The sequence below is a fragment of the Electrona antarctica genome, assembly GCF_951216825.1.
Source record: "Electrona antarctica genome assembly, chromosome: 3".
In the NCBI taxonomy this organism is placed as follows: domain Eukaryota; kingdom Metazoa; phylum Chordata; class Actinopteri; order Myctophiformes; family Myctophidae; genus Electrona; species Electrona antarctica.
This window is the reverse complement of record NC_136808.1, coordinates 47,788,640-47,815,325: the sequence shown is the minus strand read 5'-3', so window position 1 is coordinate 47,815,325 and position 26,686 is coordinate 47,788,640. Positions and strand designations below refer to the sequence as shown.

The 26,686-nt window shown below is 46.0% G+C and overlaps 1 protein-coding gene across 1 annotated transcript; it reads right to left on the bottom strand.

Moving 5' to 3' along the window:
• Window positions 1–72: 72 nt before the first annotated feature.
• LOC306919828 (solute carrier organic anion transporter family member 3A1-like) lies at window positions 73–26,405 on the bottom strand (the record flags this gene model as incomplete). Its single annotated transcript, XM_079496378.1, has 14 exons — window positions 73–191; window positions 2,532–2,873; window positions 2,993–3,057; window positions 4,879–5,084; window positions 8,577–8,712; window positions 9,508–9,706; window positions 10,417–10,581; window positions 13,300–13,542; window positions 19,020–19,118; window positions 20,307–20,458; window positions 21,147–21,400; window positions 22,602–22,679; window positions 25,481–25,657; window positions 26,400–26,405. 14 exons carry the CDS (start codon window positions 26,403–26,405, stop codon window positions 73–75), a joined length of 2,241 nt encoding a protein of 746 aa, XP_079352504.1.
• Between the last annotated feature and the right edge of the window lie 281 nt (window positions 26,406–26,686).

Sequence of the window (26,686 nt, the reverse complement as noted above, 5' to 3'; positions counted from 1 at the left end):
AATAAACGCCTCCTCCTCTGTAAGACTGACTCCACGTTGTGATGTCATCAGTGATGTCATCAGTGATGTCATCTATAAGGCTGACTCTGCGTTGTCATCAGGCTCCGCCCACTGCCTTAAAGGGCCGTCCTCCTCAACGTTGTAGACAAACTTCATCCTGCCGTCGATACTGGACACGTTTGTCAGCAGATCTGAGAGAGAGAGAGAGAGAGAGAGAGAGACAGAGAGAGAGTGAGTAACAGTGCCACTCCCAATCAGCTGATGTACAACATAGCGTTCTTCTTTCATGAACACGACTACCGCTTAATTCATGCGTAATTCATGCGTTAGGAAATAACACATTGTCATGTCCTATGCTTTCACCACAGGTAACACCACACACACGTTGTTATGTCCTATGTTTTCACCCCTAAGGTGTCGCTCACACATGAAAGGCACGGTGCTCTCTTGCTGTCCTGGGGGGAGAGGGGGGCAGAGCAGCTCGCAATTCATTTCATGTGTGAGCAGCGCCTATATCAAAACTCATGTTGTCATGTCCTTTGCTTTTACCACTACAAAACTCATGTTGTCATGTGCTTTCATCACTACAAAACACATGTTGTCAAGTATGCTTTCACCACAGAACATAGTCTTGCGTAGCCAGTATGGATCTATATCTCCCGAAATACGATTTCCGTTCATGAAAATACATTTTAAAATGTCTTTGTTTTTTTGTTCTTTTCTGCAAATTTCAATTTATATTAGGGTAAATTTGCACGACTGTAAAGACGAAACGGAAGTGGGGAGGAGTCTCCACTTCCGCTTTATCGCTTATTCATGATGATAGAGCTTCCGTTGCTCCAGACCGTATGCCGGAAGCATTTGAACATTGCGAGAGGCAACAGTCTGGAAGCGCGAGGCTAGGTGCTGGCCCTGTGTCCAATAGACACAAACTGGAATGTTTTAGTGTTAGTCTAGTTTTAGTCTAAATGTCGACTAGATCTACAGTTGATTTAGTCGACTAAAATGTGTTTTGGTGGGCCTTTATGCCGTCGTAATGACTGATTTTACACTTGCTGAAAATAGCCGATTCAGAAGCTCACAACTTAGTTTTAGTCATCGTACAATAGTTTTCATTTGGTTTCCATTTTGTTTTTGTCAGTGAAAAAAGGCAGTCGACGGACATTTTTAGTCATAGTTTTAGTCGATGAAATCAACACTGAGCACAACCAGTCAAAGCACGGAAAGTACTGTAATGGCTATTTTAGAATGCCAACTATAGACTGCCAAATATATATGCATCATTGGGTATTTCTCTGCCGTCCATTCAGTCAAATTGAATGGACTCTCATCAATGTGCTCAAACGGCAGTTGTCAATCTAACAGCTGACTTGGCTCCTCCACACTGTCAGCAAAGGTGTAACTATTTGTCATCTTTAGAACAGATCCGTATATGACCAATTAGAATAGCATCTCAGTTCTCCTCTGACAAACTCCAACAGATGTAGAACTTCTCACCAAATCTAGCCCAAACTAGACTGCACCTAAAGACCTGTATTGTATGTCCATGAAAGGAAATCTGTTACTGACTGTCTATTAGTTGTTGCCTGGGATTTGCCTGGGAATACATGGGTGTGTGGGTCATTGAGGAAGGGAGAGAACTGGGAAGAAGTCATGGTGCTATTTTGCTGTACTAAGAACCGACTGAGAACTCTGAATAAAGAAATTATGCCTGAGTCGTGATGCCTGGGTCCTGCTTCTTCATGCTTTCCTTTACTTACTAATAGTGAGATCGAAAACTCCCAGTACAGTACACTTACCTGCCCATGTAGAAGGTTTTAAATATAGATAAGGGATTAAAAGTAGCCTACACTTATGTCTGACCATGTCATAACAGAAGGGGAAAAAGAGGAAAACACGTCCGTGGGTGTGAGGTATTAATTAATAACATTGTTACTATAATAAAACTAATCAAGCTATAATTCACTCAATGACTGAATGAATGAATGTCTGAATGAATCTCTGAATGAATGTCTGAAACACTGTCAGCTCCTCACTGGTTGCACCAATCGCTCCGACTTTTCACACAGGCATTGACCATTATTACGGAGGTCTTAACGAAGCCCATTTTTCAATTCAACAAATTCAACAGATTTCCTGTATTAGCAGGGAGCTGTCAGTGGGCTGTGTAAGAGGCTCCTTTGAGGAGGTCTTATGGATCTGTATCTTGCCTTAGGCGTTGGGGGGAGGGAGTTATGGGTGATTAGTAACTTGAGCCCAGTATCTTAGCTAGGTACCTCCTTTTTATTATACTTAATCGCTATATAGGATACTTACTGTATGATATATTTACCTGTAGTATAACTTAGTAGTAGTACTGTTGTATAACTGCAGTATAACTTATATGTGCCCAAGCTACAGTAGAACAGAATTATCCAAATCCTGTAAGATACGAATGCTAACGCCAGAATACCACTCTGACCTGATCTGAATCCGATGGCAAGGCTTAGCTACACTACACAAAAAAATAGTTAATATTATAAAATACGAACCCTGTTCCGTGGTGGACTGTGCCATGCCGGGATGATGCCGCGCTCCCAGTCGCTCCAGCGACGTGACGTTGGGACTCTCGAACACGTCGGTGGGCGTCAGGTAGCCCTCGCTGCTCAGGACGTACTTGTGGTAGTTCCGTCGCAAGCAGTGCCACGTGGTGGCGTACAGCACGAATGCCGACGCCTTCAGGACGATGGCGATGCTCACGTACAGGTGGCGGTACGCCACGTTGTCGTACAGCACGCACGCCCCCTTCCCCCCTTTTCCCCCACACGGCGAGCTCCAGAACAGGCAGGTGGAGTCGATGCCCATCCCGAAGATCAGAGGCGGGGGGATGAACCCTGGAGGGAGAAGGTCACAGTGTGTCACAGTGTGTCACAGTGTGTGCGTGCGTGCGTGCATGCGTGCGTGCGTGCGTGCGTGCGTGCGTGCGTGCGTGCGTGCGTGCGTGCGTGCGTACCTATCAGTCTTAGCAGAAGGAACAACAGACCCAGGGCGTATGACTTCAGTTCTGGACTCACTGTTCTGGAAGAACAAACAACATTATCATTACTAGGGATGGCGCTCGATAACCGATACCCAAAACAATCTGAAAACAAGCTTATTGAGCACCCGTTATCAATAAGCTTATAGGGCTTATCAAGCCTGTTATCGAGCATATAGCCCATGATGCCATGTTTAAACAATCAAGACAAGAGGCGATCAAGAAATAAATCAAACTAGAAAAAGTGCCCTTCTGGGCACAGGTCTCCACCAGGAGGATAGGAGTGTGTGTGATGTTTGGCAAAATGTTTAGGAGTGATATAAACATGAGCAGGACATGTGCAGCATTTTGTACAAAACGGGCCACTCCAGAAGACTTTGGAAGGCAATCTTAGCCAATCAGTGTAGAATCTGAGAAATCAAACAGACTCGTCTTGATCACATGACTACAGAGATCATGTATACCGATTTGCATGAGATTTGGATGAAATCTGTGCGACTAATATAAACAATGTGTTTTGCAGAAATCGGCCTCATGGTGGCGCTATAACCGGCAGATGTGGAGGGATGCAGGGAAAATGTTTTTCCATGGCCTCTAGGGAGTGCGCATACAAAGTTGTACACAGATCGATGCAGTTATAGGTAAAAACAGGAATTGCCCTGTTATAGCGCCACCATGAGGCTGGTTTGGAAAATAAATTGTGTCATGTCGTCCTCAGCCTAGTGGAAATGTGCGTGCATAATTTCACGGAAATTGCACACTGTTTGTGATTTGTGGCATTTTGTTCGAAACGGACCAATCATGTGAGCTTTGGAAGCGAATCTTAGCCAATCAGGAAGGAAGATGGGAAATGGTGCAGATCCGTGTTGATCACATGACTATGGAGATAGTGTATACCGAATTGTGTGATGTATGGATAAAATGTGTACGAGTAATCTACAGAAATGTGTTTTGCCTAAATCGGCCTCATGGTGGCGCTATAACAGGCCGTTGAGGAATATTTGGGGCAGAGGTTCGTCGTTGGCATCCAGAGAGTGTGTGTGCAAAGTTTGGCATGGATCGGGCCAACGGTGCCGGAGATTAGCTGGTAACAGACGGACGGAAGGAAGGAAGGAAGGAAGGACGGACGGACGCACACACACACGGACGGAGTGCAAAACATACTCTCTCCCCATGCCTTCGGCCTGGTGGAGACAATCATCCATGCTGGCACGAACACGTTGGTCTAAAAGTGTATTAATATACCTGCCAACCAGCGCTGTCCGGGGAAACAAAATTACACTTTTAAGGTGACGGTACACACATTAACCAACAGTAACATTTTATTGGTAAAAAGGTCAATTGTCTTCCGTCTGTTAGAAAAGTTCTGTATTTGATTTGAAGGCCCTAAAGATACTGGTTCTGTTCAGAATTTACTGTCTCCTGTCCTTCCACAAAAATAGTTGTGTGGGCTTGATAAGAACCCAGCTCGATAGGCCTGATCGATAACGTGCTTGTTATCAATAAAAAAATCCTTCTCTCTCTCCCCCGTGGCCCTGTCTAAGCCCCCCCCTATCCGCTACTTATATTTATTTAAAGACCTGTAAGCCTCGAACAAAGCTAACTCGGATGGTAACAAATCAGGACAATAAACACAACAAAATTGGGCTGAACAAATAATTAGATTTAGATAATTAGAATTTTTTAAATAATGACAGAGGGGGTCTGGGCCATGGTATGACGTTATATGGGTGCTATTACCTTATAAGGATAATAACGGACGGAGTCTGGGCCATGGAATGACCTTATGGGTGGTATTACCTTATAAGGATAATAACAGACGGAGTCTGGGCCATGGTATGACCTTATATGGGTGGTATTACCTTATAAGGATAATAACGGACGGAGTCTGGGCCATGGCTCCTATCATGCTACACACACAGATCACACACAGGAAGATGATGAAGTTGCGCCGACATCCTGGCGTGGGGCACTTCCCTGGGAGAGCCACGCCCATTGCCCCGCCCACTGACGCGCCCCCTTCCCCACTGCTGCTGCCGCCGGAGATACATGCACAGCCAGTCATGTTCTACATGGAGAGACAGACAGGACAGAGAGACAGACAGGACAGAGAGACAGACAGGAGAGAGACGACAGGAGAGAGACGACAGGAGAGAGACAGACAGGAGAGAGACGACAGGAGAGAGACAGACAGGAGAGAGACAGACAGGAGAGAGACGACAGGAGAGAGACGACAGGACAGAGAGACAGACAGGAGAGAGACGACAGGAGAGAGACAGACAATGTTACAAACTTATAGAAAGTGATGTATATGGAAAACCATAATTCACATTAATATAGCATAAAGAACCATGTTTTAAACTAAAGTGGATCTTTGTCTCTCAGGGCCTGAGAGAGTGACATGACGTGTTTAGACAGGATGTATGGGCAGCTGCAGGAGGGACCCTAAAGATCTGGCTTGCTGATAGTAGGCCAGGACACCTACTGTGCCTCCTGGCTCTGTCCTTCCTGGTGACCACTACCTTATCTAGACATGTTTGACCATTTGGTACAGGGGGGTTGGGACCACCTTTGCATTCTTCCTTTGATGTCTCTGTCTTTGAGTGGTATAAGGTCTACTGAAAACAGTTAGTCAGTGGCTCACACGCCGTGAGGCGGGTGGCCTAGGCCCATGCAGGAGAGATGATCTGTACTTTGTGTCTGCAAATAAAATGGAACTCCGGAACCTTCATTCATCTGAATGCCTGTGCTTCTTCATCCATCTATCTGTCTGCAGAACTTCTCCGTATTTTTGCCTGAGTATTTTCTAGTCTAAGTATTTAAGGTCTGATTATGCTCTATGGGGAGAGGAAAAGCACTCTCTCCTTTGTAGATTATATTCTTCAAAGTGGTGCCGAGCTCGGTCGTGTTGATGCATTTTTGCGTCAGGCGAGAGAACCAGTGGACAATTGACAATTCAGTCTAATAGATATTTCGGTCGGCTATTTTTGAACGGAGGGGAACGACGACGGCGCTGCGCAGTCGAACCGACGGGGTTCAACACGGCGATCACCGCCGCAACAGCAACAGGGATGGCCTGCACTGAGGAGCGACGTTGCACAGCTGCGGTTCCTGCCCGGCGATGGACGGAGGACGGGGGGACTACAGTCGGCGTTGAGCGGCGTTCGAAGGGAGGCGGCCTACAGTCTACTCTACACGGCGCCTGCGGTGGAGGGCGATTGTGCGTGCCTCGGCGATGGACAGCGGCTGGACGGCGGGGAGGGTGCCCCGGCCCGTGTGCGTTCGTCGGCGGTCAGCGGTCCAAGGGAGGCGATGGCCACTTCATTGACTCTTCACGGCGCGTCTCGACTCGACAGGCGCCGGCGGCGAGGCGTCGTGGCTTCGTTCCATTCAGCGGCTCGACAGAGCTGATCTACAAGCTCGCAACGCGGCGAATCGCAAGTTTCTGCCTCGCAGAGGCCTACGTGCTCCTGTGATGACACTGATTCACTTTCTCGTTTTTTTAGTCATGTTGTATTGTCATGACTGAAAGGGAGGAGGTGATAAAGTGAATTCAGATCAGAATTCAGAATGAAAGTTTCCGGACGGGACAAAGGGCAACTCTCGACAACAGAGCGGCCTACGCCATGCGGTGCATAAGTGTACTGCACAATCACAACCTCGTTTGGCCCGTGTGCGCTGACTGATGACGAAGGTGAGACAAAAGGAGAAGAAACGTTACAGAAGATTGTATTATATCAGATGGATATCGTTCCATTTGATTCCAAATGTATGTTTACGTTTGTCTAGTTCAACATATAATGGGCATGTATGTTGATCTTATGTGTCAGGTATTTAATTAGATAAGTTGACTTAATGGGGATGAATATGCCTAAGGGAGATTTGGATCTGAATAGAAATTTTAACCGGAGTAAAATTAGTTAGATGTTTCTTTGTCAGGCGAAAGACAGCGCTCCTGTCGTACGCATAAGTGTTAATCGTCCTAATTGTGCATAAAGTTCTTATTTTTGTTCGAATAAATTTGTGAATGGGAAAAGTCAACGAAGGTATTTCTGCTATGACATGTGGGGAAAACTCTAAAGTTATATAAATTACTCTAGGATTTTAACGTAAGTGAATAATAGTAGCATGCACGAGGTGGTCAGGTCTCGCATTGGTTTTTTATGTTGTTTCGTGGGTGTGAATCACAAAGAGGTGGTCAGGTCTCGCATTGGTTTTTTATGTTGTTTCGTGGGTGTGAATCACAAAGTGCCGCAGCTGTTATTTGTACGAGCCTTGGGAAATCTAGAGTGTTGAAATAATTATAGATGATTTCTGCATGTCCTAAAAAGATGAGTTAACTAAACAAAAATGAATCATTTTATGGATGACTATGGTAACATTTATCCTTGACATTAACTGAAGCTAAGAGCTTCAGATGTAAAGTTTGAAGAACCGTAACACACTTTGTATTCAATAATTGGGTGCTTTGGAGTGAAGCAAAAGGGGTTGGATTCAGCGACGGTGTATTGTGTTTAAGTGTCAGATAAATGTTTACGGGTTATCATTTATGCCAATGATCATGTTTTGAGTTATGTAAGGTTTAAAGTGAAGTTAATTACAGTACAGAGAAGTTAGGGTGTAAGAGAGAACACAGAAGGGAGTTCTATAAGCACACCGATGATAATACTGTAATGGAATGAGAACACTGGTAACGAGTTATGTGATTTGAATGCCTGGAAGTTTGTAAGCCATTTTTAATTCTACTGTAATTGTTTGATTTCTTTGTGTCATCTTGATGTTCCAGTCAGTGCCAAAGGGAGGACGAGGGTCAATTGTGTTTCCATATTCGTTTTTATGAGACATGATTGTCTCAAAGGGAGGTTATGATGTATATGGAAAACCATAATTCACATTAATATAGCATAAAGAACCATGTTTTAAACTAAAGTGGATCTTTGTCTCTCAGGGCCTGAGAGAGTGACATGACGTGTTTAGACAGGATGTATGGGCAGCTGCAGGAGGGACCCTAAAGATCTGGCTTGCTGATAGTAGGCCAGGACACCTACTGTGCCTCCTGGCTCTGTCCTTCCTGGTGACCACTACCTTATCTAGACATGTTTGACCATTTGGTACAGGGGGGTTGGGACCACCTTTGCATTCTTCCTTTGATGTCTCTGTCTTTGAGTGGTATAAGGTCTACTGAAAATGTTTGTAACAGTTAGTCAGTGGCTCACACGCCGTGAGGCGGGTGGCCTAGGCCCATGCAGGAGAGATGATCTGTACTTTGTGTCTGCAAATAAAATGGAACTCCGGAACCTTCATTCATCTGAATGCCTGTGCTTCTTCATCCATCTATCTGTCTGCAGAACTTCTCCGTATTTTTGCCTGAGTATTTTCTAGTCTAAGTATTTAAGGTCTGATTATGCTCTATGGGGAGAGGAAAAGCACTCTCTCCTTTGTAGATTATATTCTTCAAAGGACAACAGTAACTCATAGAACCATGGTTATAACAGTAACCTAGTGCGTGCGTGCGTGCGTGCGTGCGTGCGTGCGTGCGTGCGTGCGTGCGTGCACTCACAGGTTGCATACACCCAGCGAAGCAGGCAGACAGGTAAGTGACTCCATTTGATCCACACACGGGGCTGAAATAACTGGTGTAACAGTTGCAGTTACTGATGCAGGCCACCTCGGGGCGCTGCCACGAATACAACGTTCTGTAGAAGAAGAAGAAGAAGAGAACACCCTTTACGTCTGTGTATGGCCTTATATATATATATATAATATTCAACCAATGAAAAGTATTAAAAAAGCTACTCTGATTCTGAACATGACGTATACTTGCTCAACGGGCAAGTGCCTCTGAGACCTTAGTGTCAAGCCCTGCATTATATGAGATTATCTTCCCTTCTTCTCTGGAGTCCTGCCTCAAAGCAGACCAGAGGTAGAAAACTGTCGTTCCCTGATGTCATCGCTATAGGGACACATGCATCAGTAAGCAGGAACTGGGGATGGTAATGAAGGACCGGGAAGTCTGGCGTGGCATTGTGAAATCCATTATCTCGACCGTGGTCGAAAAATTATGATGATGATGACATGTATCATAGGCGGACCATGAGATACCGGCCCCTGGGCCACCGACATGCAAATAACAGTGACGCGGACCACGTCACCGTTATTAACTTTGCACTTTGTTTTAGCCCTGAGCTAGAGCCTCCGCGTGAAGCTCAAGCTCAGGGCCCCCCCTAGCTCAAGGGCCCCTGGGCCTGGGCCCAACAGGCCCGTTGGGTAATCCTCCCCTGTGTGGGCTATCTGCGTTTGCTTCTGGGGGGTGCCAGGAACAACATATTTTCAGATGGGGGTCCGCGGCCAAATACAGATAATTCTGTGGGTCCATGACATGAAAAAGTTTGAGCACCAGTGCACCGCTATAGGTTTCTCAGAAAACTGGATTCGGAAGACATTTGTAGAATCTGGTCTCAGGTCTTAATTGGTTAAACAGCAAAGCTTACTCGTTGCCGTAGGCGACGGTAACCCCGGCGACCGGTCCGTTGTCACATCCCAGGAACAGGAAGCTGACGTAGCAGCTGGTGCTGACGAGGTTGACCAGCATCGCCATGCCGACAGCGCCGAGCGCCGACAAGTTCAACTTCTTCACCAGCAGACCTCCCATGAAGATGCCCAGACACGCACAGGGGATGGCCGTAAGACCTGGTTATGAAATATTATTATTATTACTTGCGCAAGCAGAGCGCACAATTGTAATCGGCTGCGTATATGTCGGTCGTATCCCGGTGTTGTCCGTCAGCCAATCAGTGATTGGCTGATGACATATCTAAGGTACGTTTGGTGATCGGCTGGGTATGTATGTGTATGTATGTATGTATGTATGTATGTATGTATGTATGTATGTATGTATGTATGTATGTATGTATGTAATCCTGTTTAGTGTTCCATGAGTGCGAGCACCGGATTTCTCCTCCCATCCACTTGCATTAAATTGCTCAAAAGCGCAGGAGGCGATTTCACTCCTCCTTCCGGGTAGGAACAGGAGTCTATTAATTTCCATTGGGAGTGTGAACGTGAACACAGACTTAACTCCATGGTCACTGAACTAAATACTGGACCCAATCACATTTCCAAAATATTCATACTAAAATGGCTTCTTTTAGCGAGACAAATCAGGAGAAAATCTATTATTGTTATCGACCTTTCTTTATCCCAGCATTTCGGGGGAGAAGCAAAACCACTCCTACTTTATTTAGGAGACCATTTGTGGGCTTTGTGTACGATTTCACCTCTAGTGGCTCCAATGAAGTTCGCCCATCTTTATAAATAAATAATCTTTGGTATAGCACTGAATGCCGAAGCTGGTTATAAAGATACCGAGGATTTGACTTTGAGTTGTTGGACCCGCCTACCTAGCAGCTGATTGGCCGAGGAGGTTGTCAGGTTGAACTGCTGCTCCAGGTACTTCCCCAGGAAAGCAGCGAAGCCAGCGACCACGGCGATCTCCATGCAGGCCGCGAGCGTCACGCACGTAAACACTGGGTTGGAGAGCAGGTGTCTGGTCACCTTGGGAATGACTGCACGCACACGCACGCACGCACCACACGCACACACAAACACACGTGTAACATCTTTATTTGAGTTCACATTTAACAAGAAATTCTTGAACACAAACAGTAGTTGATGCACAAACTCAACAAGTGCTTCAGGATACAGATCACGGGTACAGGTCAGGATGCATCGCCTCCTCCATATATGGCGAATGCCAATTATCGCAGACACTGAACAGAATTTTGCCAATGCCATAGCTCTCGGCTTGGGCATTCCTGCAATCTGCAGGCCTCTCACAACTGATTTATGGATATTAGTAAAATTACCGTCAAGGCTTCCAAATATGAACACAAGCATTTTACATTTGTAACCAAGATAGTATAATAAATATGAACACAAGCAGATTAATAGCATCGATAAGACGTTGGTACTTAAGCACCATAGCTGGTAAGGAATGCCTCTTCCAGACTGTGGTCAAATGCCACTTCCAAAATGGTCACTTCTCTAGTGTCCTCATCAACAGCACGCACGCACGCACGCACGCACGCACGCACGCACGCACGCACGCACGCACGCACGCACGCACGCACACACACACACACACACACACACACACACACACACACACACACACACACACACACACACACACACACACACACACACACACACACACACACAGGACAGAGTAACATGGCCTGTTAAGTTGCATTCAAATTTGAAGATATATATTTGTTTCCAGTCGCTAAAATTGCTTGACTTTGGTCGCGGAGGTCAGCGTTGGACAAAACAAAGTCCTTTTGCTCGCGTCACGTGCCGATTGGCCGTAGACACAGTCATTTCACTTTGGGAGTGTAACCAAATGGACCCACTCATTCACCCAAGACGGCTCGGTTCAATATATTTAACATAATTCCTGCTACTATATCATTCATGAGCAGCAAAATTAGTTCCTATGTGTTCCTATGTTTGTAGATTGTTTTTTTTCCCCGCCGTTGCTGAGTCCCGACGGTCAGTTCAGTTAGAACTGGATGGATATAAAAACCTAACAGGGACGAAGATACCAGGCAGCCCTTCGCTTCGTTGGACCTCTATGGGGACCTACCACGGGTCACAGACAAAGTCAGAGAGAGAAGGATGAGGCTGGCTGGCAGAGCACTGCGTCAGGCACCCAGAATTTGAGGCAAGTAAATTGACTCTATGGGACCCAACCCAGGGCAAAGGACTGCGGCGCGACAGCTTAGCCAACAACACTGTAGAGCTCAAGAACCTGATGTTATATAGAATATCGTTATATTATCGTTATATCGAGGGCCTAATATCGCCACCGATATCGTATCGTGAGGTACCGTCGTCCCACCCTAGTGTAAAAACACATTGGTAGGCTTCATGGACGGAGGTAACATGGCCTGCTGGGTTATGGTATAAACTCAGCAACAAAAGTTCGGAAACTTAACTTTGGTCCATTATGTCTCCACTTTAATAATACCAATTGGTATTGTATTTTATATTATTTTAATCGTTGATTCGTCATCTTTACAACAAGGCATAGATTGTATGGATCGGGTGTTCGCGGAATGAGCAAAACAGCTAAGCGTGTGGGTAGGGCCTCCAAAAAATGTGCCAAAATGGCAAATGGTTGGTATTCAACCCTTGCTTGGAGTTGCTTAGTGGATTGGATGATTGTACTCTCACACAGTAATAAGGAAAAAACAACACATATTGGCCATTTTTACACTTTATTCATTTTACACTCAGTGTTAGGGAACTCAGTAGTGGGTGGAAGATCCAAAAGCAGCTGCAACGGCTTGGTATGGGGCAATATCTCTCACAGGCAAGACAGAACTTGAGGTTGTCACTGAAGGCAATCTCAAATGCAGTGAGATATCGGGATGAGATTCTGGAGCCAGTGGCGATCCCATATCTTCAGAATCTAACCTAATGGACCTAACGCCATCCTCCAGGATGACAACGCTCGCCCCCTACAGAGCCAGGATCATCACAGAGTTGCCTACCTCCAGAATTTGGGAGTGGAGTGGATGGGATGGCTTGCCGTGAGTCCAGACCTCAACCCATTTGAACACTTGTGGGATCAGCTAGAGTGACCAATAGAACCACGTTGGATGACCAAACATTTTGCTGTGGGATGCCATCCCACAGCAAAATGTGGCTAAGTTTGGTGACCAGCATGGTGCCAAGCTGTTACTGAGTTCCCTAACACGGAGTGTAAAATTAATAAAGTGTAAAAATGGCGTACCTGTGTTTTCCCCCATATTACTGTGTGAGAGTGCAATCATCCAATCCACTAAGCAACTCAAAGGATGAATACCAACCACTTGCCATTTTGGAGGCACTACCCACATGTTTAGCTGTGTTGCTCCTCGTTGTAAAGGTGACTAATCAACGATTAAAATGATATAAAATACAATACCAATTGGTATTATAAAAGTGGAGAAATAATGAACCGAAGTTAAGTTTCAAAACTTTTGTTGCTGAGTTTAGATATAGATCTTTGGTTTTCAAAGTGGGGTCCGGGGACCACCAGGGGTCCTTGAGGGCTAAAAGATAGTTAGGAACCATATAGACCCTTATGGTCTGTAACTCAGAGAGTGTACAAATGGACCATGACCCACTGCTAGAGCGGTCCCTGGCTTTGATGTTTTCAAATAGGGGTCCGCGGCCAAGTAAATGTGGATTTTGAGGTCCTTGACATGAAAACGTTTGGGAACCACTGATATCAATACCTCTCAGATGCTGACAGACGGTCAGGTCAGAGTCGGTGGTGTTGAACACGTCCGTAGGCTTCATAGACGGAGGTAGCATGGCCTGTTCGCTCTCGGCGGCGCTGTCCGAGTCCTGGTCCTCCAGCGCCTGCGGGAAGCCGAACATGAAGAGAGCAGAGAAGAAGAGTAGCACGCCACACAGCAGGAAGCCCCCCCACCACGCCCCGATCCACCGCGGGTCGTCTGGGGTGATGTCCAACTTACCTGAAACAAATAAAGCATAACAATATATAAATACATTATTATTATTATATTATTCTCTTCACAGATGAGTAAGCCTGGGACCGAGGCTACTTTGCACTGACTCCTGGTTGTTTTAAGGATTGATTTATTTTATTTTGTACTTATTTATAAAGCGGTCTTGCACCCTCCTACCGCCATGACTGCCTGCCTAATATGCCCAAGGCCGTCCCCTCAGGTCGGCCACTGCTGGACTGCTCGGAGTGCCTAAGGGAATGGCGTCTAAAAAACACGGTGAAGCAGCTTTCTGCTTCTACAGGCCAACGGCCTGGAATAAACTCCCACGGCACCTGAGACAGGCAGCCTCTGTAGACATTTTTAAAACACAGCAAGACCAACTTTTTTACCCTTGCTTTTGGATGAGTTTTTTATCTCCCTGCTGCTAGTTAATGTTTTGTAATGTTTTTCATATTTTAATGTTCATGTAATGTTTTCTTTTGACTGTTATTTTACGCTATTATTGAATTTTGTTTCTTGGAGTTTAATGCTGTTTTATCTTTTGGCTTTTCTTTATATGTTCTGTAAACTGCATTTTTATGTCATGAAAGGTGCTCTATAAATAAAGTTTATTATTATTATTATTATTATATTATTAATGAATGAATTAATAATTCATAAAAAAAGTAACATTTCATCATATTTTAATTACATCACTACAGAATGACGCCATCACAGCCATGTCAATTCCTTTAAAAGTGAAATAAAAGTCAAATAATCAGAACGTTATTCGTAAATAATGTAGACAGACAGACAGACAGACAGACAGACAGACAGACATACAGACAGACAGACAGACAGACAGACAGACAGACATGTGGTCCAACACCCGACTAAAGGACGTCAACGAGGTCAGGGACGCGTCGCCCTCGTCGTCACGTTTCGCGGCTTTGGGGGGGTCCGTCGCCAGGAACAGGAACCAGCCTCTGGACTGTAAGGTGTGTAAGGTTGTCTCTGACGTTCCCTGGTGGCTGGGCAGGGCATGGCACAATCTGCTCGCCCTCAGCGGCGCAGCGGGCGACGGCCACAGAGTCTCAGGTGAGGCTGAGACGCGGAGCCGCCTGGCCCGGCGGCGGTTAACGCCCCTAGTGGTGGTGGTCGCCCTGCTCCTGGCTGGCGCGTGGTGGCGCAGCGAGGGGGCGGGGCTGGGGCTGGATCTGGGGGGCGTCGACATGTCTCGTTGGAGGAGCATGCTGGGAGACTCGGAGCGCCTCCTATGGCTGGAGAAGAGCATGTCTCAGCTGAAGGAGCTTCTGATGGCCGGACGCCACCGCGAACACAGCCACGACGTTTCCCATGGTGCACTGGTGGCCGACGTGCGCCGGCTGAAGGAGGCCGTGGAGAGCGTTCAGCGCGACGTCCGGAGGTTGCTGGGATTGGATGACGACGCCCGCGGACCGGGTACGCCCGCGGACCGGGTCCGCCAGGAGCACCAGTCCTTGTTGCTCCGCCCCCATGGGGACCAGCTGGCCCCGGCGGGCTCCTCCCCAGGACTCCTCCCCTTCCCCGGCGGCGACTCTTCGCAGCTCTCCCATTGGCTGCAGCAGCGCTACGTGAGCCGCGACGAGCTCAAGGCGGCGCTTGGCGCTCTGAAGCTCGGTGGCGACCGGACGGAGGGGCGGCGTAGCGGCTCGGGCTCCTCGTCTTCGCCGGTGACGGAGGAGCAGGTGGAGCTGATGGTGAAGAGCGCCCTGCGGCTCTTCTCCGAGGACCGCGTGGGTATGGCCGACTACGCGCTGGAGTCAGCTGGCGGCGCCGTGCTGCGCACACACAGCTCTGTGTGGAGTCTGTTCTGCGTCCCGCCCAGCGCCGACTGCTCCTCGTCGTCCAATCAGAACGGGCGCTTCGTCACCAAGCCGCCCCGCGTGGTCCTGCAGCCCGACAACCAGCCTGGCAACTGCTGGGGCTTTGCGGGCTCCCAGGGCAAGCTGGTGATCCGCCTGTCCATGCGGGTCCGACCCACCTTCTTCACGCTGGAGCATGTGGCCCGGTCTCTGGCGCCGGCCGGCAGCATCCGCAGCGCACCGCGGGACTTCAGCGTCTACGGCCTGGACGACGACGACGCGGCGGCGGAAGAGAGCGGCGGCGGAACGGGAGGAACGCTGCTGGGCTCGTACACCTACGACCAGGACGGAGACGCTCTGCAGACCTTCAGCGAGGACCAGAACAACCACAAGGTCTTCAGCCTCATCGAGGTCAACGTGCTGTCCAACTGGGGACACCCGGACTACACCTGCATGTACCGCTTCAGAGTGCACGGCAATCCTGTCCTCTAGGACTACACCTGTCATCATCCAGGTCCACGTGCTCTCCAACTGGGGACACCCGGACTAAACCTGCATGTACCGCTTCAGAGTGCACGGCACACCTGTCCTCTAGGACTACACCTGTAGACCTTCAGTGAGGACCAGAACAACCTGAAGACATTCAGCCTCATCGAGGTCCACATGCTGTCCAACTGGGGACACCTGCATGTACAGGTTCAGAGTGCACAGCACGCCTGTCTTCTAGGACTACACCTGTCCTCCAGGACTACACCTGTCCTCCAAGACTACCCCCAAGAACATCTGCCCCAAACAACAATAGAGGGTACTGTCCTAAAGGAGGTCGGTGACTTTAAATACCTGGACACCAAGAACTCCTGGCCAAAAAGCTTGTACTGTGGGAACCAGCACACAGGCATCGATCGAGAGGACGTCCCACACCGACCTATACGTGGACGTACTAAAGAAAGATGCTGGTGCAGAAAGCACAAATGAGCCTGCCAGATGTATGGAGAACCGAGATGACTGGAGAGTCATCTAGTGCCATCTACAGGACTACACCTGTCCTCTATGACTACACCTGTCCTCTAACGGACCCAACACTGACAGAATATACAAGCTTTTATGTAATAAATGTAAATTAAATTAACTTTGGGTACATGTGTGCATATGTTCTGGTTTTGGTCAAAGATTAAACCTGTTTGGCAAACAATTCTTGCTTAAATCACAACACGACAACAACTAAAAATCTCCTGGGAGTTGATTTTAATGTAATTATGATTTATTTTGTTGCGCCACATATTCCAGGTCCATCATAGGGCATTAAGGGCCGTGGCTGATTCCACCAGATCTGATGAAGAGCCGTGAGGCTCGAAACATCATGTCCACTATGGTGTAAGGAACCTTAAATAAACCTTTTAAGCTTTGGAGCTTAAAAGGCTCCCCCTATACGTCACCACCCTCCTCAACCCACATGTCCCAACCTGGCTCCCCCTATACGTCACAGCCCTCCCAACCCACATGTCCCTATACAGTCATTCCCGTTCCCTCAGGTCCAGCGACCCCGGCCTCCTTGAGGTCCCCACAAAGATCAAGCGCAAAACCTAGGACGGCAGGGCCTTCTCTGTGGCCGCCCATACCCTCTGGAATGCTCTCCCCAAACACATCAGATATGTTCCCTCCCTCACCACCTTCGAAACTGCAATGAAAACCCACGTGTTTAGATTAGCCTTCCCAAGCCGACCTGTTTTGAACTTGTTACTCTTTTTGAGGGGCGTTAGCCAATGAAAGGGGATTCAGGTTAAATGTCCGCTAAATCTTGTCCCCACACGTCTCAAGATTTGCCATTGACAATGAACTGAGAAATTCCGCTAAATATGACGTAAATTAAACATCAAAACATTAAACTCCATTGACATTGAGGGAAAATGTACGTCATATGTAAACGAGCAAATCAGCTAAACAATCACAGGCAAAAGGCATTCTGATTGGCCAGTATGACATGATCCATGATGATGTACGATGATAACAGCGCCCCTCACTTCACACTTGTGATTTTTATTGTTTTAATTCTTATTTTACTTGTTTCTCCTAATAAAGTTGTCCTTTTGTTGTGTTCCATCCCCTCACACATGTAGAGCTTCTTTGAGTACTATGAAAAGCGCTATAAGCCACACATAGCCTATAATTATTACTCCTTCCAGCCGCTCTCTGGATTTCCCAAACCTCCCAAACCGTGGTCCCTAACCACCTTAGGGACCACGTCTCATGTTCCCGACTGTCTTCCCCCAGACGTAAACGTTATTTGAATACATTTCAGTTTCACCCCTATTCCTGTTTCTGTGTCTTTCTTTGCCTTTGGGCTCCCGGCCAGCACATTTGGCTACTCAGCACCGGTCCAGCCTAACATTATTCACGTATAACATTGTTTGATTTGTTTTAGATTTTAGAATATTCCAAATGACGTCTGTTACCCCTGGAGAGGCTTAGATATGAAATGCAGGAGGTATGGTGGTCGCCCTTTTTGGGACTAGGTTGTGATCTTCATGTTTCATTTAGTATGATGAATTAAGTTACATGACATCCCAGCTCATGCAGTAGAGGCTAGGGGTCCCCCTTTTTGAAGCCTTTACCACTTGAATATCGTTTGTATTTTTTATTTTGTCTGTTTCATCGTTATTTTTTGAGAGGTGCCAGCCCCTCCTATATTCAGCTATTAGTGTAGATAGAATAAGTTAACATCATTTGTGTATACATTGTTTTGAATTTCACCCACATATTTACTACCTGCAAAGGGTCGGTTGTCTTGTCAGGGACACGTAGACACATTGCTGGATAATGTAACCTCAACCTGTACAACCGTCCTAACCCAAACCCTAATGCTCTGTTTCTCTGCTTGGTAAATAGTGGCTAATGGCTAATGAACCTCAACCCTACAACCCTCCTAACACAACCCCATACCTTCAAAGACACCATACAACCCTCCTAACACAACCCCATAACTTCAAAGACACCATACAACCCTCCTAACACAACCCCATACCTTCAAAGACACCATACAACCCTCCTAACACAACCCCATACCTTCAAAGACACCATACAACCGTCCTAATCCTAATGGCCTTCACCTGGGATGTAGCTCTGGTCCATGAGTAAGGCTATGGACCAGAGCTACATCCCTACCTGCTTTCTCTGCACCATTTAAGGCCGTTTCCAAATGTTACAATGTAAAAGACCAATATTATTATGAACAAAACAAGATGTTAAGACCGCTAAACCAAATAGAATAAAGTTTACCTTCAGAAAAAGCGTTGTTTATGGCTTCTGAATGTAGGTCTTTTAACATGTAATGTCTATATGACGTCACGTCAACACCACTAGGTCTGGAAAGGGGGTGGGGAATGGCTGTGAGACAGGCCTATTTACAGCCTCTGCCTCAGCCAAATTGAGGCTCAACCAATCAGGCTCTGCCAGTGGGCCGAATTGATTGCCAAGTACACTTTTCAGTGTGCAGTCTCACACACATGAGGCACACAGGCATACACAGATCCCCATGGGACTGACAGTTAAAACGGGTGCTATGACAACGTATATCATTAGGTTCCCAAGTTGCATCGTTCCCAAGTAGGCCGGTGGCCGACTGCGATGGGCACGTACAGGTCTAGTAGTAGGATAACTCACTGGTGTCGATGAAGACGGCGTCAACGTAGACTTTGGTACAAAGTGAACCCAGGATGAATCCACAGGCTGGACCGAACACCAGCGTAGAGAATAATATACCTGAGAGAGAGAGACATTCACTTTACATTAGAGAGAGAGAGAGAGAGAGAGAGAGAGAGAGAGAGAGAGAGAGAGTGAGAGAGAGAGAGACATTCACTTTACATTAGAGAGAGAGAGAGAGAGAGAGAGAGAGCGAGAGAGAGAGAGAGAGAGAGAGAGAGATAGAGAGCCCAGGGTGTTTTAGAGTATAGGACGTGTAGAGCGTTGTCCAGGGTGTTTTAGGGAAGGGAGATGACTCAGAAGAGTCTGGGACGTGTGGAGCGTTGTCCAGGGTGTTTTAGAGAAGGGAGAAGAGTCTAGGTCCTAGACTCTTTCTAGGACGTGTGGAGCGTTGTCCAGGGTGTTTTAGAGAAGGGAGAAGAGTCTAGGACGTGTGGAGCGTTGTCCAGGGTGTTTTAGAGAAGGGAGAAGAGTCTAGGACGTGTGGAGCGTTGTCCAGGGTGTTTTAGAGAAGGGAGCAGAGTCTAGGATGTGTGGGTTAGGGTTAGGATGGTTGTAGGGTTGGATCGCAGCTCTTTCCCTTATAGCTATAGTATAGGGGTTGCACTTGCGTATGCAAAGGCTAAACTTATAGATGTAGACAATAGTGAATATGCATAATTTCATTATAGATATTCCACTGTTCTTAGCTTGATGAATTAATCAAAATTAATCGCATATCAATATTTGACCTGAGAAGCATTTTTTTCAATTTAAACAGATTTTGGCGTACGAGTGAATCAATAATTTCACATCCCATCCACTGGGCCAAGCAAAGTGGTCTGATCGGCTTATTCCCCCGTTGCGTGCACCGGTATGATCGGTACGCCTGAAATTCGTCCAGTGAGAAAGGTTCCGTGGTGCAAAAACTAAGCACTTGCAGCACTTTTTTTGATCGTGTTATTGTTTCTGTAATTAATTCATCTAAATTAATCAGTTAAATTCCCAGCCCTACAATATTTATGTATTTGATGTATTACCATGTTTTTGTTCTTGGATAATGTAAGTCGCTCTGGATTAAGAGCGTCTGATAAATGCCTAAACTGAATTGTAAATTGTAATCAGGGCTCAGGCTTCATAGTCTGGGTTGTCATAGCTTTGGTTGCTTTGTCGGCTAAACATCAATGTTTTTTTTTGTTGGCTCTGGGCAAGTGGGAGCCAATGGCAGCGGAGCAGGTCTGTAAATGTATAGCATATAAGGATACATACCTATGTATAAGGAAGAGTCTTTTCGCTTTACATGGTCATCGATATAAGACACGCCCAGCGGTTGAACGGGCGTGGCTCCGATCCCCAGCAGCACCTGAGCACCAATCAGCAGCAAGTACATCATGTCTGTGTTGGCCTTGTCTCCACACTTCCTGTGGTTACAAATTACATTATAAATATAATAGTACATCATGTAGTACATCAATAGTACATGAATAGTGGACCCCTTATAGTAAGGGGTCCTTATTTAAGCAGCGGCCCTTTTATAAGGGGTATTATACCACAGGTCGTTTCGAGGAAGCAATCTGATTGGTTGAAACAGCCCTAGCCATGGATCAAACGAGCACCACTCCACACCTAATCAAAACAAAGAATTCAGCTGCTCTGTTTTGCCAGAGCGCAGCAAACTACAGTAGGCTAGGCTAGCTAGTTTCTTGGGACATTTGTGGTCGTAGTGACTACATAAAAAAATATGTGTTTTCAGCGATTTTCTTATTTTTAAGGGTAACTGTTGTATAATTGCAATATTACACTCGAGGGTGTGGTTTAACGTGATTATTGCCACTTCAGTGATGCTTGCGGAACTCGACTACGTCTTGTTCCTGACCGCATCACTGTTGTGGCAATAATCACGTTAAACCACACACTCTCGTGTAATATTGCTTAAATACGTCACATTTGTTGTGAGCTTGTAGATCTGATATTTAATACTGGAACATTAATGCTATACATAATAGTGACATTGATTAGCAGTAATATGATCCAGTGCAGGTTTAATTAATTACAGTGATGTGAATGAATAGTGTTGTACGGTGATATTGATCCAATCCTGGTTCTTACCTGCTGCCCTGCTGTTTTTTCTCCGTCCTGTGGGTGGTGTTGTAGCACAGATCGCGCCCGGCTCCCGGACCGGCGTTCGGGTCTTGGCTCCAGCCATCCAGGCTCTCGTACTCGTACTGGTGCGACAGGAACTCGGGCAGCGCCGAGAGCAACGCGCCCAGCGCCATGACGATGCCGCCGCAGCCAATCAGACGCGGCCGGTGGGCGCGCGCTCCGAAGTAGCTGACGAATAGGATGAGGGCGAGGTTCCCCACCTAAATAATACAATAACACGTATAATATAACTATAAATAAACAATACCCTGAGGGCGTGCACGCATCCACCTGGGTGACAGCAGACTGCTGGGAGAGCGCTGGCGCTTTGCCATGGGGGGGGTCAGATCAACATATGGAATGAATTCTGTACTGGCCATATATGGAGCGAGTCTTGAGTGTACAGGGTTTGATGAGGTCAGATCAACATATGGAATGTCAGAACAGGTCAACTCCATATATGGAGATCTAAGGGTGGCACCGGGAGCAGTGTCTTGATTGTACAGGCTTTGATGAGGTCCGGCAGCCGGCTGCCGGACCCGGCTGCACTAATAACTTTGGGGCAGGCCCGTCTAGAGTTTGAATGGACATGTATCAGTCAAAATATAAATCAATATGAGGGCGAGGTTCCCCACCTAAATAATACAATAACATAATATATAATATAATAATAATATCTCTGCTGTCGGGAAGAAACCAGCTGATTTCAATGTTCATTTTTCCTCTCTTGTTGTGACAAATGATGACAATAAGCACAATGTTTTGGGCCAAATAATTAGAAAGAAGAAAAACTTTTAAAAATGTACCCTGCCCTTTTTTTCTTCCTTATTTGATCGGCCCAAAACGTTGTGTTTATTGTCATGATTTGTCACAACAAGAGTTGGCTTTGTCCGAGGCTTAAAAGGTCTTTAAATAAATACTTTTTGAAACGTCTATGGGAAAAATGAATGGGGAATTCTCTTCCGGGCCTGTCGTCGGGGGCGAGGCGGGACTGCGACGCTCTATAGATAGCACTGATTTATGCAAAGAATATCAAAAACCTTGAGTTATTTGAGTTAATTGAGTTATTATTAGGTTGGTTTCTCCCGACAGCAACAAAACCATAAAAAATCACACCTGTGTGAAGTGAGGGGCGCTCTTATCAAATTACAACATAAATTACAACATAATGTTTGTTTAAGCAACGGGTGCACGGGTGCTAATGTTTGTTTAAGTCCTCAAAACAAACAAACAGATTTCTCTTTATTGTCTGGCGTTTTCTTAAACAAACATTAGATTTATCTTTATTGTCTATGACGTGTTCTTAAACAAACATGTTGAAAAACAAACATTAAAGCCCTATATAGGAGAGCTAGCACCCCTCAAAATTGAAATGAAATGAAATATATACGTAAATCAATTTGAGGGCGAGAGGTTCCTCACCTCGAAGCTGCTGGCGATGAGGCCGGCGTCTGCACTCTGGAGAGAGAAGCGTCTTTCTAACGTCGTCAACACACTCACCTGGAACACACCATGAATATATAACTATAAAATAATACAAAAACATAATATAACTATAAATATATAATACAATAACATATAACTATAAATAAATACATATATAACTTATTTTCTTTTGGGCTTTCCCCTTCAGGGGTCGCCACAGCCAATCATCTGCCTCCATCTCACCCTGTCCTCTCCTCAGCCAATCATATGCCTCCATCTCACCCTGTTCTCTGTCTCCTCAGCGAATCACCTGCCTCCATCTCACCCTGTCCTCTGTCTCCTCAGCGAATCATCTGCCTCCATCTCCTCCTCTGTCTCCTCAGCCAATCACCTGCTTCCATCTCACCCTGTCTTCTGTCTCCTCAGCCAATCGTCTGCTTCCATCTCACCCTGTCCTCTGTCTCCTCAGCCAATCATCTGCTTCCATCTCACCCTGTCCTCTGTCTCCTCAGCGAATCATCTGCCTCCATCTCACCCTGTCCTCTGTTTCCTCAGCGAATCACCTGCCTCCATCTCACCCTGTCCTCTGTCTCCTAAGCCAATCACCTGCTTCCATCTCACCCTGTCCTCTGTCTCCTCAGCGAATCACCTGCTTCCATCTCACCCTGTCCTCTGTCTCCTCAGCCAATCATCTGCTTCCATCTCACCCTGTCCTCTGTCTCCTCAGCCAATCATCTGCTTCCATCTCACCCTGTCTTCTGTCTCCTCAGCCAATCATCTGCTTCCATCTCACCCTGTCTTCTGTCTCCTCAGCCAATCATCTGCCTCCATCTCACCCTGTCCTCTGCCTCCTCTTCTCTCACACCAACTAACTTCATGTCCTCTTTCACATAAATCTTCTCTTTGGCAGTTCCAACCTCAACATCCTTCTACCACACTATCCCTCCTCCGCTCCAAAGCATCTCAGTCTGGCCTCTCTGGCTTTACCTCCAAAACATCTGACATGCTCTGTCCCTCTGATGTACTCGTTCCTGATCCTGATCCTATCCATCCTTGTTACTCCCAGAGAGAACCTCAACATTTTAGTCCAGCTCTGCTTCCGGTCTTTTCCTCAGTGTGACTGTCTGCCTGTTTGTCTGTCTGCCTTCCTGTCTGTCTCTAAACCATACAACATAGCTGTCTGTCTGTCTGTCTGTCTGTCTGTCTGTCTGTCTGTCTGTCTGTCTGTCTGTAAACCATACAACATAGCTGTCTGTCTGTCTCTAAACCATACATGTCTGTCTGTCTCTAAACCATATGTCTGTCTCTAAACCATACAACATAGCTGTCTGTCTGTCTCTAAACCATACAACATGTCTGTCTGTCTCTAAACCATATGTCTGTCTCTAAACCATACAACATAGCTGTCTGTCTGTCTCTAAACCATACAACATGTCTGTCTGTCTCTAAACCATACAACATGTCTGTCTGTCTCTAAACCATACAACATATCTGTCTGTCTCTAAACCATACAACATGTCTGTCTGTCTCTAAACCATACAACATAGCTGTCTGTCTCTAAACCATACAACATAGCTGTCTGTCTCTAAACCATACAAGTCTGTCTGTCTCTAAACCATACAAAATGTTTGTCTGTCTCTAAACCATACAACATAGCTGGTCTCACCACCGTCTTCTACACCATCCCTTTCATTCTTGCTGATAACTTTCCTATCACACCTGACACTGTTCTCTACCCATTCCAACCTGCTTGCATTCGTTTCTTCACCTCTTCTCCACACTCTCCATATAAATAATACAATAACATATAGTCTAACAATAAATAAATAATACATTAAATATATAGTCTAACAATAAATAAATAATACATTAAAATATATCAGATAGGCTCCCACAGTGCCCTGGGAGTATAAGACAGCGTTATGGCAACTTCATGGGGCTTCACTTCATGGGGCTTCAGTCCAATGGCAGCCCATAGACTTCTATTGGCCAATAGTGACAAAGGCCTGAACCGGAGGTTTACGGAATGCATTGGAGTCTATGGACTTTACAGTGACAAACGAGTTACATGAACCACGTGACCGACCGGGCTGTTTTCTGCTCCCTCAATATCCTAACTCTGTCTTACTCTATGGCTCTGCCTCTGATAGATCTATAGATACCAGATAGGCTCCCACAGTTCCCTGGACTAGCATCATAGATATGTATGTACCAGATACAGTATAGGCTCCAACAGAGCCCTGGGCTAGCATCATAGATATGTATGTACCAGATAGGCTCCCACAGTGCCCTGGGCTAGCATCATATCATATATCTATATATACCAGATAGGCTCCCACAGTGCCCTGGGCTAGCATCATATCATAGATCTATATATACCAGATAGGCTCCCACAGTGCCCTGGGCTAGCATCATATCATAGATCTATATATACCAGATAGGCTCCCACAGTGCCCTGGGCTAGCATCATATCATGGATCTATATATATACCAGATAGGCTCCCACAGTGCCCTGGGCTAGCATCATATCATGGATCTATATATACCAGATAGGCTCCCACAGTGCCCTGGGTTAGCATCATATCATAGATCTATATATACCAGATAGGCTCCCACAGTGCCCTGGGTTAACATCACATCATAGATCTATATATACCAGATAGGCTCCCACAGTGCCCTGGGCTAGCATCATATCATAGATCTATATATACCAGATAGGCTCCCACAGTGCCCTGGGCTAGCATCATATCATAGATCTATATATACCAGATATGCTCCCACAGTGCCCTGGGCTAGCATCATATCATAGATCTATATATACCAGATAGGCTCCCACAGTGCCCTGGGCTAGCATCATATCATAGATCTATATATACCAGATAGGCTCCCACAGTGCCCTGGGCTAGCATCAAGACACATTCGCTCAGCAGGAATATTTTGATGTTTTTGAAGCAGGAGACGCTCTTCATCTTCTGACCATCCTCCTCATCATCGTTACGCTCCGACACGTCGTCCACCACGTGCACGTTGCCGTGCACGCTGCCGCCATCCACCTGACGCACGCACGCCCACACACACACACACACACACACACACACACACACACACACACACACACACACACACACACACACACACACACACACACACACACACACACATATGACATCAACACTTAAAAGTACGATTTTGTGAATGCGACTTATACATTTAAAATATGTAAAATATCAGATCTATATGATCCACAACGTGTCACAATTGTGATCTTATAGATCTGCAGTTTGTCGGTGCATGACACCAGCACGAATCACACACACACGCATGCACGCGCACACACACGCACGCACACACACACGCGCGCGCGCACACACACACACACACACACACACACACACACTTCAGCATTTTAGTCAACTATCCTTATACAAATCAGATTGCCAACTACTTGAAGATAGCAGATCTACAAGCTCAAAGTGGCATGTTGAGAGCTTGTCTCTTTGTCTCTTTTATTTAGCATATCTGCTAAATACAGCCATATAGCATGTAGGGCTTATAGATCTGCTTTGTTCAGACTGTAGGGCTTGTAGATCTGCTGAAAGATGTAACTCTGTACTTCTAGGCTACATCAAATCTCTTTGAATAACAGATAGCGTAGCGGTGCTTTGTGAGCTTGTAGATCTGCAATGTTTTGGCTATATGGTTCTTCTCTCCCCCTAGCCTAGAACATGGACGCTAGGTTTAATGTTTTACATTAGATCAATAGAACATGGATGCTATAGCTTCGATGTTTCTCACCTGCATAGCAGCAGCTTGTAGATCTGTCCTTTAGAAGAGTCTGTTGACCCGCATGGCGGCTGTTAATTATGATATACACATATAATAATATTATTATCGTCTAGCCCAGCATTATAAACTGTTAATTATCATATAATAATAATAATAATAATAATAATAATAATAATAATAATAATAATAATAATAATAATAATAATAATAATAATAATAATAATAATAATAATAATAATAATAATAATAATAGTATTAACGTCTATCCAGCGGGTCCAGCATTATAAACCGCATCC